The sequence below is a fragment of the Chelonoidis abingdonii genome, chromosome 2 (assembly GCF_003597395.2).
Source record: "Chelonoidis abingdonii isolate Lonesome George chromosome 2, CheloAbing_2.0, whole genome shotgun sequence".
Lineage (NCBI taxonomy): Eukaryota > Metazoa > Chordata > Testudines > Testudinidae > Chelonoidis > Chelonoidis abingdonii.
In genome coordinates, this window is record NC_133770.1 from 4209967 (window position 1) to 4224576 (window position 14610).

Here is a 14610-nt window from a genome sequence, read left to right on the forward strand (position 1 = left end):
GGGAATTTGTATTTCTCTTCCTTTTTTCCCCCAAGCATATTTGTTGTATCCATTGAATGTGGTGGTTGGTTTATTACAATTTTTATTTTTTATATCTTTGTATGAAGTAATTAAATGTATATAACTTAAAAAATTCAAGGTAAGTAAAAATTTAATAGGTTTCTAATGTGATGACTTTAAAAGAGCTAAATTGTTTCTGAATTTTTTATGTCCCTGTTAATTTTTTATGTATATAATAATAATAAGCACTTCAGTGTAGTACGTCAATCCACATTTTGGCAGCTCTGTCCAAACTTTCATTTTTAATCAGCGTTGTGAATGGAGTATTTGTTTTAGCTAGCATGTTACAAGATGTTTCTGTCCCTTTTTTAGGTGAAGTTAAAGGTTAACTTTCTCCTGTATTTTGGTAGTTTTGCAAGCTTCCTTGTTAGTTGATACAGTAAACAAATGTTGGGAAAAGCAACTGTGCAGTGATAAAGCATTACAAGTTCAGTTTAAGAGTTGTGTGAAAGCCTGTGTTGTATGAACTCTTGATCCTTCAAGTGTTTGCTCGTGTCGATTCCATTCTAGGTGTGTACGCACGCCCATGTAGGCAGTCGTGAGAGATTTTTGCCTTAGCAGTATCTGTAGGGCTAGCCATGGTGCCCCCTTGAGTGCCGCGCTCATGCGTTGATATATCAGGCTCTGCCAGCCCTATGCCCTCTCAGTTTCTTCTTACCACCTGTAGTGGTTAGTCAGAGTGCCTTTCCTTGCATAGCAAGGGCTAGTGGTTTTGTCCCTTCTGTCTTGGAGTCTTTGGGCCTTGTAAATAGTTTGTTTATAGTAGTTAGTGTAAAATAACTGTTAAGTGTAGTGAGAAGTTGGAGTCCCAGGGAGGACTTTGCCCCAGGTGGGGCATGCCCTGCTCTCCCAGGTTTAAGTCCTGAGTGGATTGGAACAGGCCTAGGATTGTAAGTGACCCATACAACAGCTGCCTCAAGTGCCTGGGGGAATCACATGTGAAGGGCAAGTGTCATATTTGTACAGATTTTTGACCCAGGACTCAAAGAGCAGGATATTCATTTCTGGGCTCTTCTCATTTCTGGCCCTTCATCCAGCTTCCAAGCCGTCCCTCCAAGACTCACCTAATACCTTAGTCTTGGTGCATAGCGCACCCCTGGCTCCGCCCGGCACTGCTCCCCATTGCTGGTGTCCAAAAAGAAAACAAATAAGCATGGCTCCACGGCACCAGGCAAGAAGGGCCATGGGACATTGGGCAAAGGACCCATTTTGGGCCGCCCAGCCACTTCAAAACCATGTGTATGTGCCTCCCAAGCCCGTAGCCCCTTAAAGGATCCACCACTGGCTCACGGGAGCAGTAGAGGACCCAAACTCCTGATGGCGACGAGAGAGCAGAGGTCTCCACCCACGCTGCTGGCATCACTGATGCTGCAGGAAATGGCAAAGGCTCCCTACGAGATCAAGCCAGCAGCTAACAGCTCTCAGGGCAGCAGAGTGCTGCTGATGCCCCAAGACAAAGCAGTGCTCTCCTCCATGCCGCAGATCTCCAGAGTTGCAGTCCAGATCCTCTAGAGCTCACCCTTGGTCACAGGCACTGCGATCGCGGTCCCTGCAGTCTCAACACGAGGGGAGGCGCTAGTCTCCGTTCTACTGGCACCTTTCACACTCCTGCCAGTCATCCTCTTGACGCAGATCTCAGTTGCCTGCCCCGTGGGAGCACTCCCCGTCACGACTTCGGTCCCCCCAGCACCGGTCCCCTCAATACCGGGACCAGTTCTCTCTTTCCAGGCACCGGTCTCCAGCAGCGATGGTCAGCAGGCAGATGCAGTTGTTGATGGCCCTACTGTGCCTTGCGCAGACTCCACTAGCGTGATTGGGCTCCTGGGGCTGTGTCGACATTGACAGTGCTGTCTTGGCAGCGTGGCCAGCGCAGTGGCCTTATTGCAGCGCGTTGGGCTTGCCAGTCATGATGATGCCCCGTTCGCACTGCTCATCTGCTGCTGCCTCAGAGCAGCACCAACGGCACTGGGCTTAGTGCATGAGTTGCGCTTGGAGGTCAGGGTAGAGGACACTGCACCCATCCCTAAACCTCCCTCCTGATGGGGGATGATGCTCTGGGGCCTCCGTTGGTGATACAGTTGTAGTCTTCATCTCTGGATGAGGCGGGCGCAGGACCCTTGAGGGCCAGCCGCCGGATGATTTTAAGGAACAGTGGGTCCTTCTTCGATGGGCCAAGAACTTGGGCCTAGAGGTGGAGCAGATGGCCGAGCAGGTGGACGCTTTGTTCAACTTCCTCTCAGCCTCTGCCCTTGCCCATGTTGCACTACTGGTGCATGACAGGGTCTCAGAATTGACAAGGCCCTCTGGCAAACCACATCTTCCATCTCTCTCACCTCCAAAAGGTCCGAAAAGAAGTACTTTGTCCCGACCAAAGGGTTCAGGTACCTTTTATACCCACCCACCTCCGTGCTCATTGGTTGTCTCTGCAGCCAACGAAAAAGACAAGCTGGGGCACACCAGCTCAACTCCCAAAAATAAAGATGCCAAAAGACTTTGGGGACAAAAATGTATTCCACTGCCAGCCTACAATTCCAGGTGGTAAACCATCAGGCTCTCTTGGACAGATACAATTTTAATTTATTATTGGATTCCCTTCATAAGTTCAAGGAGTCCCTCCTGCGGGCTTTGGCCCAAGAATTTGGCACCCTGGTAGATGAAGGCACCACGGCGGCTAGGAGCTCCCTCCAAATGGGGTGGGATGTGGCAGACTTGGCAGCCAGGGGGGTCGCGTCAGTGGTGGTTATGAGGCGCAGCTCCTGGCTTCAGACCACCGACCTTTCCCAAGAGATGCAGATCTCAATCTAGGACCTCCCATTCGATGAGAACAGTCTCTTCTCCAAACAGATGGATGTGAGGCTGCATGGGTTGAAGGACACTTGGGCCGCCCTTCGCTTACTGGAGTTGCATATGCCGCGGTCTGCATGGAAGCAGTTCTGGTGGCTCCCGCTGCCAAGGCCTTGGCAGCCTCGTCAGGGTCTGCAAGGAGAAGGGATAGAGACATGAGTTTTAGTCATTGCCACCCTTCCTCCCCCCGTGCAGCCCAGCCCAGCGAAGCATCCATTTTGAAGGTGTGCTTCAGAGCGATGCCCCAATCAGTTTCCCGGATCCACCTTGTTCTTTCCTCGACTGTCTTTGTCCCTACTGTTCGGCCTGGTTGCGGGTCACCTTGGACCGCTGAATGCCGGACATGGTATCTTGGGGCTGTATCCTGCAATTTTCCACCACACTTCCATCCTACCCAACCCTCTTCATGGACCCTTCTCACAAGCAAGACCTTGTTCAAGAGCTCGAGAATCTTGTGCACCTGGGGGCAGTGGAGGAGGTCTCTTGGGACATGAAAGGGTTCTATTCCCGCTATTTCCTAATCCCGAAGGCAAAAGGGGGCCTCAGACCCATCCTGGACCTGCATTGCCTCAACAAATGTCTCATAAAGTTGAAGTTTTGCATGGTCTCCCTGGTCTCCATAATCCCCTCCCTGGATCCAGGAACCTGGTATGCCGCCCTCGACTAGAGCACACGCATCATCAGTGGCTTTCCTGGCACAGGTACCAATCCAAGAGGTCTGTAGGGCCACTACCTGGTCATCTGTCCACACGTTCGTGGCTCATTATGCGCTTACCCAGCAACCTTGAGACGATGCTGGCTTTAGCAGAGTAGTGCAGCTGCAAGCTACAAGACCATGAACTCTTGAGCCCACCTTCATTGACATTGCTTGCAAGTCACCTAGAATGGAATTGACATGAGCAAGTACTTGAAGAAAAAGTTACCCACCGTTTTCGTAACTGTTGTTCTTCAAAATGTGCTGCTCATGTCCATTCCATTACCCGTGCTCCTGCCCCTCTGTCGGAGTTGTCGGCAAGAAGGAACTGAGAGGGCATAGGGCCAGTGGTGCCTGATATAGCAACACCTGAGTGCGGCACTCACGAGGGTGGCACAGCTGGCTCTATGGATACCACTAAGGCAAAAATCTCCGACCCCGCATATGGGCGCGCACATACGTAGAACGAAATGGGCATGAACAACACATCTCAAAGAACAACAGTTACGAAAAAGGTGGGAAACCATTTTTTCTTTCAAGAAAAGAGGCTTGATCTGTCTTCAGATAGCAAAGACAATCTAGTATATTTCACCTTTGACACTGCAACCATTTTGGAGGGTATTTGTCAAAGGGAAGAATATATATAGACAGATTACAGAATCTTGTAAATTGCATCTGTATTCTAAACCAAAATGTACCCTTTTCTATATGCCTGTGTGTAAAATATTGGTTGCACTCATTCATCAGATATGAAACATCCCATCTTACTGTGTTTTTTGTGTTTCAGTTCCAGTGGAAGCAAAAGAACCGTTGACATTAATAGAAACTAAAGAAACTCTTCCAGAAAAAACAGCTCCGGCTGCTGACCTGGCCATAGTAGAGGAGCTGAAGGAAGAGGCTGAGCTTAGTCATGCCCACCATACAGAACCTCCACAAAAGAAATCTCCACTAGAACCTACAGGTAGAGATTTGACAGTAGCTGGAATTTAGAATTAAAATATATTTTCTCTCTGAATACCATTCTTCCTTCTCCTACAAGCTGCGTTTGTCTTACCCTTCAGCCCCCTGGGCAAGCACGCAATTTTCTACAGCCAGCACTGTGCTGTTTTGAGAATTCATCACAATGATTCTGCTTGCACTTTGCCTCCAGTCCCTGCCCTGTCCCCTCTTTTTAAATGATTTAATCTCCTTCGTTTCAGGACTATGAGTCCAAATTTGGATGCTGCTGTTATTTTTGTTGGGGGCTGGCTTATGTCTTCACTGCTAAAGCATTTAAACGCTCACCTTCCCTCTCTTCTAATGCCATTTCCAACATGGCTCTTATTTTGGTGTTAAGACAAACTCAGTGTTCCTTGATTCTAGTAAAATAATGTTCATGGCACTTTTTTTTTTTCCAAATTGAGGTGTGTGGCTCAAAGAGGAAAATATAGTTTTGTCCCCTGCTCCACTAACTCACCTCTCCATTGAGCCTAGATTGCTTATGTTTCTGACTGGAGGCTGATTTGTGGGACCAGGGCTTTGTAAGAAATGACTGACTCTCTCTAAAGTTAATGGCTTATAATTGAGGAAACTAGAGCTATCTACATCTGAGTACAGAAAATTATTTTTCTTTTGATGAAGTTTTGCCTTCCACTGCTTTACGGGTGCTGTGGGAAACTTACTTCTAGCTTTTTCTTCCCATTACATCCACACGCTTTTTTCTTGAGCCTTACCTTTCCACTGTACTTCTATTTCCTACTAAGGAAAGTTTCTAAACTAGAGGGTTGTAACTGGTGTAGCTGCTGTCTTGTCATGCTAAGATAACAGGAAAAATGGATCCCTGACGCCTTTTCTAAATATTGGTAATTTCTCACTACAAGAGCAGTTGTTTTATGGGAGTAAAGATCACCAACTGTACAAAAAATGATTGTTTAATCTCTGTCATTGATCTATTTGACTTTCCAATAACATAAAGAAATTAAACATAAAACCTGTTTTAAAGTTAGCTTTCTTAAACAGCACCACTAAAACTGGGTTTGGGGTTAGTATGGTATCAGTGTGTTTAAAAGTTCTTCATATATGACCGAGGAGGTCAATAAAATAAAAAATTGGCTAATATCAGACTTTTTAGCAAATAGTTGCTCTGATACTTGAGCAAACTTCCTGTATTCCAGGTGTTCCTACTGCACAAGTAAGGCAAGCTAACAAATCAAGTGACCGCAGGTTTGGCAGAGCAAAACCTGCAGCAGTGCCTGGTGCAGATGTCCCTGAGGAACTTCTAGTAGGTCTCCCACAGCAGAAGAGTACTGACCCAAAAGCAGACCCCTTTTCTATGGCAGAACTTGGATGGGTCTCTGGAACATTCTCTCGAACTAGGACACCACATAAAAAGGCAGCCGGGCAGCTACTCAGCATGCCGTCTGAATTTGTGGAGAGCCAGAGAGATGTACCTAGAGAGAGCTGGGATTCAGAAGGTTCTCCAGTGATTGTGAAGAAGAAGAAGAAGAAACAGAAACAAAAGAGAAACCAGCAGCCAAGAACAATGGAGTTGGGGGATGAAAATGTAGAAGTTTCTAAAGCTCCCAAAGTTCCTCTCTTTGCTGCTGAACTGCAAAAGGCAGACGTTCCCTTTGTCCTGCCTGCTGAAGGTGTCAAAGAGCACTCTGCTCACTCAAGAGAGGGCCAGAGGAAGGGAACTTCAAATGTACCAAGGGATGCTAAGGCAGGAACTGAAAGCCACCTCGTAGGCGATCAAAATTTTATCTCAAGTCCCACAGCAGGCCAGCAGAGCCTGAAAACTGAAGGACCATTTAAATTTTTGTTGGATGCAAAAGCTGGAGAAGTCATGAAACAGGAAGAAATGAAAGCTGACAGTTTGTTTCAGTCTGAAAGCAAAAACAAACAGGTACCCTTGGAGAAGCTAGAATGCAAGACAGAACACACTAAGATGGGGGATCCTTCCTCAGCACTGACGCAAACTAAGCCTATTGAAATAAGTTTTGTTGATAAAAACAAAAAGATTGAGTGTAAACATTCAGAGCATTCAGACCTTAAAGTATCTCTTTCCAAAGGCATCAACCTAAATAAAGTGGAAACTCCTTTGGAAACCAAACCTGTAGAAATTAGCCTTATTGATGAAAATAAGGAGATTAAGTGCACATCTCCCAAGCATGTAGCAGCAGATGAGACAGTTCCAAGTGAAGTTCAAACTCCCAGTGGGACGTTGATGGGAGAGAAACCAAAGAAAAGAGGTAGTGATGAAAAAAGCAGAAAGACTGAAAATGGTTTCTCCAAGGAGCCTGCTGTTTTAGAGATTAAGACAGATACAACCAATCTTCCTGCTGCAGCAAAGAGAGTCAACAAAACTAAAGAAACAGATTCCTTTGATAAAAGCCAAGAGACTGGCTCTATTACTTCAGAGCCTCCATTGGAAACTGCAACAGATATTACTAAAGTTCCCCTTATACCATTGGTGTCAGACAAACCTAAAGAGGGCATTGCTGGGCAAAACAAAAAGGCTGACTTCAGTTTTTCAGAGCAGCCATTTCTTTTGGAGACTAAGACAGATACAGCCAAACTTCGTGCTCCTGCTGAGACAGTAGACATAACTAACATCGGTTTCACTGATAAAAGCAAGCAGACTGGATTCGATCACCCAGCTGTGACAGATCCCAACATGGCACTGGTTACAGATAAACCTAAAAAGAGGGGTAGTGATGGGAAGAACAAAAAAGTTAAAAATTCCTCTGAGCAGCCAGTTTTTATGGAGGCTGAGACAGACCCAGACAAACTTCCTGCTGTAGCTAAGACAGCTGGCAAAACTAAAGAAATAATCTTTACTGATGAAGACACAGAGCCCAGCTTTGCTGTTGCAGAGCATTCATTGGAGGATATGACAGGTCCCAGTACTGCAAAGGTGGCAGAGAAGCCAAAGAAGAGGACTAGTGATGGAAAAAACAAAAAGGCTGAAAAAGGTTATTTCCAGCAGCCATTTTTTCTGGAGGCTAAGGAAGACACAAGCAGCCTTCCTACTGTAATGCAGAAGGATGACAAAACTGAAAAAGTAAGTTTCACTGATAAAGGTAAAGAGACTGATTTTACTACCGCAGATCATCTGTTGGAGGGTGCAACAGCTACAATGAAGGTACAAGGTCCCACTGCAACACTGGTAACAGAAGAACCTAAAAATGGTATTACTGGGAAAAGTGAAAAGGCAGAATTCAGTATTTCAGAACAGCCAGATGCGGCCAAACTTCCTGCTAGTGCTGAGACAATCAGCAAAACAAAGGAAGATAGTTTGATGGATAAAAGCAAAGAGACTGGATTTACTACAGATTCCAGTAGAGCACTGTTGAGTGACAAACCTAAAGAGAAGGGCAGTGATAGGAAAGGCAAAAAAGTTGGAAAAAGTTCTTTTGAGCAGCCTTTTCTTCTGGAGGCTAAGACAGACACAAGCAAGCTTCCTACTGTAGTTGAAAAGGCTGAAAAAATGAAAGAAATGGGTTTTGCTGATGTAGGCAAGGAGCCTATCTTTACTACAACAGGGCATCAACTGGAGAATTTGACAGATACAACCAAGGTACAAGTTCCCACTATGAAACTGATAACAGAAAAACCTAAAATAAAGGAAAGTAATGAAAAAAGTTTCTTTGAACAGCTTGTTCCCTCAGATTACAAAATGGACACAGCACAGTCCGAAACACTCATCAAAACTAAAGAAACTCCCTTCTCTGATAAAGGCAAGGAGACTGATTTTACTACTTTAGAGCACCTCTTGGAGGATATAAGAGATATAGCTAAGGCACACATTCCCATGACAGAACTGGCGGCAGACAAAACTAAGAGGTGTAGTGATGGGAAAAGCAAAAAGATTGAAAATAGTGCTGAGCACCTTGCTGTCTTGGAGGCAAAGACAGACTCCATTAAACTTCCTGCAGTAGTCAAGGAGGCCAATAAAATTAAAGAAACTCACTCAACTGATAAAGGCCAGGAGACTCAATTTACTATTTCAGAGCATCTGTTGGAAGATATAACAGATACAGCTAAAATACAAACTCCCATTACACCACTTGTGACAGGAAAACCAAAAGAGACTAATAAGGAGAACAGCACAAAGGCTGATGTTCGTTCAGAGAAGCCATTTCTTTTGGAGACTAAAGTGGATGCAGCCACACTTCCTGGTGGTGCTGACAAAACTGAAGCTGTAAGTTCCACTGATGAAAGCCAGGTGGCTGGATTTACTATTTTAGAACATCAAATGATGACAGATCCCAGTCCAGCACTGGTGACCAATAAGTCTAAAAAGAGGGGAAATGATGGAAAAAACAGAGAGGCTAAAAATGCCTCTGAGCAGCCAGTTCTTCTGGAGACTAAGATCGACAAAAGCAAAATACAACCTCCCATAGTAACTGATCTGGAGTACCAAATGGAAGAAATGGGTCTTGTAGATGAAAACCAAAATATTAAAAATTTCCCCTCTGAGCATCAAATGCTTTGGGATAATAAGGGTCACTTGTTCACACCCTTCACTCAGTCTGGAGCAGTTGGTGTTGACAGAGTTGACAAAGCTTGTTCTATAGACAAAAATCAAGGGCTTGCCAGTATCTTTCCAGAGTATCCAGTAAAGGATGAAGGATGGAAGGTGCCTGTGCCTCCTGCAGTGGTTTGGGAGGGCACCAACAAAGAATCAAGCACAGGTGACAAAAGGGAGAAAAATAAACACAGCCATTATGAGCATTCAGTCACACTGGAAGGTGAAGATGCTGGCGTACAGGCTTTCGCTTCAGTGAAGGAGGGTGATGAAATCAAAGTGACTAGTGCTGGGGATAAGAAGAAGAAAGGTAAACGGCCTTCCTTGGATTCTCCAGTTAAACAGGATGCCAAGGCAGGAAGGGATGAAGTGCATACTTCCATTTTAGCAGAGATTGATGACAAAGGAATAAGTTTCACTGGTGAAAAGCAAAGCACTGAATGTGCTTCCTTGGAGCATCTGGTGAAGGAGACAGATGCCATGAAGGGAACAATTCCCACAGATGCCAAAGTGACGGACAAAATGGAAGGAAGTAGCTCTGCGGGTGAGAAGGATGTTGGATGCATTTCTCCGGAACTTACAGTGCAATGGGAGAATAAAGCAGAAGCAGTTGTTCTGCAGGTTCTAGGTACAACGGAGGTGGTGAACGAGGCTAAAGAGGCTGAGCTGGGTGAACAAAGCTTCTCTGAGTGCCCAGTTAGTTTAGAAAAAAAGACAGATGCAGCTGAGGTTGCTAGTGTGACTCTGAGAGATGCCCAAACAGAGGAAATCAGTCCTACTGATAAAATTAAAGGCCATTCTGAACACTCAGAAGGTGATGCTGCTGACAAGATGAAGGCTGGCCTGAAGGACTTCCAAGCTTTGAAGTCTGAAGAGGATAAATATGCAGACTTACCTCAGAAACAGATAGATGGTTCTGGACAAAAAGTGGTGAAAGAGACAAAGAAAGAGGCGAGAGTCAAAGCTACGGAACAGATAAAAGGCTACATGAGACCCACAAAGTCAAGAGGGCTTCCTACTCCACCACCAAGGCCTGCTGTCCAAGATCGAGAGAAACCAAGGCAGCTGAAAGCTAATGGTATGAGTCGGCAAAGGCAAGAAAAAGGTGTGTGCTTGTGATTTGAGCTAGCAGCAGTAACGCAGACGGCTTGCGTGTGAGACCTTGCTACTTGTCAGTGCGTTGGCATGAATACATAACTGTTAATCCTGTGTGTCACAAACAAATGTGGCATGACTGTTTTGGCTGATCTTAAAAGGCTCTTAATTCTGCTTGCCTGTCTCACGGTGCTAATTCCCAAGTTTTAGAAGACTTGATAGTTTGGTTTGAATTCCAAAGCTCTGTTTCTTTGGGTTGCAGTTAAAGTCCATTTTTATATATACATGTCCTGCCTTTACAAATTAAACTAAGCTGTACTTTGAGCATTATGGTGAAATTAACTTCTCAGCACCAGAAACTGAGTGTGATGCTTGTCAGCGATGTCTGTCTTGATCAAGCACTACTTTTCTGTCAGTCAGTCTTGGACCAGTGACAGAAAAGTAGTGCTTGATCAAGGAAACTAATTGAAATTGATTAGAAATTAATGGCTTATACAACTGGAGAGCAGGGAATTGCAGATTTCTGTATTATGAAATGTTCCTTCCTATCCCTGACAGGTTGTGGGATCTGACTTTAAAATCACATTAGTCTAATTACATCTACTGTTTTTTTTCTCCTGCACTTGAATTCTGACCATTTTTACCTTCAGCTATCTCAAACCCCCAATGTATAAAAATCTGTGCTTCATCCCAACTGATTAGCTTTAGGAAGCATTAATCTCTGACTCTAGCATTTTGAGAAATAGCAAGTAATCGGATTGATGTAATTTTAAGATTTGATCCCTCTCAGCCTGTCAGGGCTGGAAACATTGTGGAGGGACCAGTAAAACTTTTCCAAGTGCCAGCCCTGGTCAGAGTTCAGAGAGAATTTGGATCTATGTCAACCCAAGCTGTCTGACTGAAATGGAGCCCGTGTCTTGTCTGTGTTTTGACTAGCATGTATATATGATTTAAAAACAACCAGCAGACCAACCTGGGACTTATGACATTACCAACCTCCTTTAAAAGTGTGCTTTCATCTTATCAATGAATTCTGATGTAATGAAGTGGCCTAGCAAGGGTTCCTCATCCCTGTCTAATAGCTGTTGTTTTTGCACTGTTGTTAAGGCATGAAACTTCCCTGTTTCTCTTTTTGCAGAGTTCCACATTGTCAGCATGAATGATACAGCTGCTAAATTTAATAAACATGGAGCCCAAGTCAGCCTTAACATTCTGGTCAGGTTTTTGAGACATTTTTGTAATTTTAATGAGTGTTGCATAACCCAGAGTAGTTCTATTTTGGAAGTGGTTGCTCTGCATGAACTTGTGCGCATAGAAGTATGCTGCATGATGGTACAAAGTGGAGTGAACACGAAAGGCAGTGTCTTTAATAATAAAAAAACCTTTATAATCTGCTAGAAACCTTTTTGTTTCCCTTTGTGAACTGCTGCCTTTAAAGGGATAGTTGTAAAGCTAGGAGATTCCTGCAAAAAAAGAAAAGCACTTCCTGACTGTTGCACAGGTAAATTTTACTGAAAACTACACAATACATCAAAGGATTCCCAACTGCAGTGCGGAATGGCTACATGTAAGTAGATTGATACGCCGCTTGCATTTGCAAGTTAGTACTATATAAGGCCACACAGACACTTTCTAATTAAGCACAGTTGCTACAATCCTTGACTACACTAAGCAACACTTTGTAGATTGACAGTTGCTTTTTAGAGAAGCTGTGAATGATTGAGTTTATTTTGGAGATGTTGGTTGACACATTTTCCACCCCAATTTGAATGCACATTCTGTCAGGTGCAGGATTGATGAGGAGGGCTTGAAGGGATGGCTCTGGCCTCTGGCATGGTTCTTAGGCAAACAATTGTTGACTGCACAACATCTGGGCTAAGTGACAAAATGTTATTTTCAATAAAGCACAGAACACTAAGGGGACAAAAAGACAGATTCCTTTGACTGACTCTTGTCCAAATATTTGTCTCATTTTCTTTCCATCCCTACACCTTCCAGCTAGTAGTGGAGCAACCACTTAGTGAATTCTCAAGGACTATGAATATCCTAGCTTAATTCCTAAATACAAAGAAATGTTTGTGTAAAATCTACTTAGGATGTCTGGTACTTTGTCACACTGATCAAACTGTTCACTTGATAAAGTTTTTATGAGGCTTAAGTAGTGTATGAGGAGTAACCTTGTTTACAGATTAGAGCAGGAGTTAGTGGGAGCCAGGAGAAGACCTGCATTCTATTCCAAACTCTCTCACTGATTTGCTTTGGCCAGGGGCAACTTATTTATCTTCTGTACACCAGTTTACCCCATTTTCTATAGGAATAATACTTAACTGTGTAAAGTGCTTTGAAATCCTTGGATGAAAGATGATATAGAATTGCCTAAATATTGCTGTAATATCTATAAATAGAATAGCTTTATAAAACTAGAATTTTTATTTTTAAAAAGTTTATTTTAAGGTGTTTCTGGGGTCTACAGAAATCATGAGAGTGAAATGTAAATGGCTCCATACTTGTCACTGGAATGCAGATTACAGTATCACTGTGTATTTTGGCTGTGGATTTATAATAGTCCATGAGATCTCTGTTACATATTTACATCTCTTGCTCTTCAAATTTATGTAAATTTGTTCATCCGAATACCATATCTGGGTATTTTGGAGAATGTTCTGCTAAAGATTAGCTACTGACATTTGTTTAGCAAAACTAGAGGGCTGCTTGTGAGATCCGTAACTACTGTGTACATGTGCTGCAGTACAACAGGAGGGCTCCTCTAAATTTATATGGAGGCATTTATGTAATGTTAGTGTAGATATACACCAGTGTTTTACGTAATGTAGAACATGATTTGATTTCTGCCCCAAAGAGCTTTTATTGCTTCTTGGAAGACATGGCAGTTACAATGCTGTAGATATCTTTATTTGATAGGACTGTTCCCTACATTTTAAATGTGGATTATCTACCCAAAAACCCTGTTAAAATGCTGTTGTGTAGATTGCAAAGTCAAGCATTCAAAAGTGAGAAAATGGCAGATTTGTGACTGCCCATGCAGCTTTCTGCCCTTTGTATAACTGTTTACCATATTGAGCCTTGTCCCTTCTGTTCCCTGTTACAGCTATTCCTAGAAACACACAGGTATTCTGGAAACCTATTTCACATTTTTAACACCACTGGGCAGTAAGGATTATAACCAAAATCTGCCTGTTGTAGGGTGACTGCCTCTCTCATGCCCTCATAGTCGCTGTGCATGCGGCCATCCCCTCAGTTTCCCTCTTCTAGGGTCCGCATTAGCTCCACACAAACTTTCCAAATGAAATAGTCCTTTGCGAGGTTAATTTATTAAGAAGTCCCACAACCATAGTCCAGAATTCTCCAACGTAGTCAAACTGTACATTCAATCTTCAAGTCCCAACAGTCCATCAACACATCATGAACAGTACCGCTCTGACATCTCTCACCATGCTCATGCTCTCCGGTACAGCTCCAGTGGCATGCACCTCATTTTAGACTCTTAGGCCTTGGCTACACTGGCACTTTACAGCGCTGCAACTTTATTGCTCAGGGGTGTGAAAAAAACACCCCCCCTGAGCGCTGCAAGATACAGCGCTGTAAAGCACCAGTGTAAACAGTGCCGCAGCGCTGGGAGCGCAGCTCCCAGCGCTGCAAGCCAATCCCCATGAGGAGGTGGAGTACGTGCAGCGCTGGGAGAGCTCTCTCCCAGCACTGGCTCTGTGACCACACTCGCGCTTCAAAGCGTTGCCGCGGCAGCGCTTTGGAGTTTTGAGTCTAGCCAAGCCCTTAGGTATGGCTCCAGCATATCTTACTGCACCTCATCTCTTGGGTACACGTCATGCTTTGCTCCTGCACTTCTAGCTTTTCTGCCATGTTTCCTTCTCAGATATGGTTCCAGCTGGCTCACTCATCCATAATTCCTGAGACTTCAATCCTCTTTGGCCGTCTGTCTTCAGCTCTCCAGCTCGAGAGCCAGCAGGCATCTCCCCTTGCTGCTCTCAACCTTCAGCCCTCTCTGGTCTGGGGCAGTTTGTAAATTACAACCCACCCCACCCCCCGACTGCCTTCTGCTGTCCCCAACCTGGTCTAGCTCTGTTGCTCAACCAGGGAGCTTTCTCCACTCCCTCCTTCAAGGTGATCCTCTCCCTAAAGGTCTCAATCTTGCTGTGTTCTTCTGAGATCTTTCCCGACTCTCTAAGTTCTTGACTCTCCCTTGCCTTTGGGCTGTCTCATCTGTAACTTGCAGGGTAGCTCTGTCCTTCCCATTACACCAAACTAGGGCGTATCTGAACTGGAACAAGACAGCTGGGCCTGATTTCATTTCAGGGCCCAGCAATTCCATTCCTCTGCCATGCTGGTAGGGTCAACATTTATCAAGAAAGCTTTTTATAGCAGCCGTTGT

At 44.4% G+C, this 14610-nt stretch overlaps 1 protein-coding gene across 14 annotated transcripts in view; it reads left to right on the forward strand.

The window, feature by feature from the left end:
* MAP4 (microtubule associated protein 4) overlaps nucleotides 1-14610 on the forward strand; it is a 314214-nt gene that overhangs the window by 223142 nt on the left and 76462 nt on the right. For 13 of the 14 annotated variants that reach the window (XM_075062117.1, XM_075062115.1, XM_075062111.1 and 10 more), the window contains 2 exons: nucleotides 4386-4559; nucleotides 5752-10212. In XM_075062117.1, coding sequence (XP_074918218.1) covers nucleotides 4386-4559; nucleotides 5752-10212 — 4635 coding nt within the window. The remainder of the gene's footprint in view (nucleotides 1-4385; nucleotides 4560-5751; nucleotides 10213-14610) is intronic. The other variant, XM_075062118.1, reaches the window with a different exon arrangement.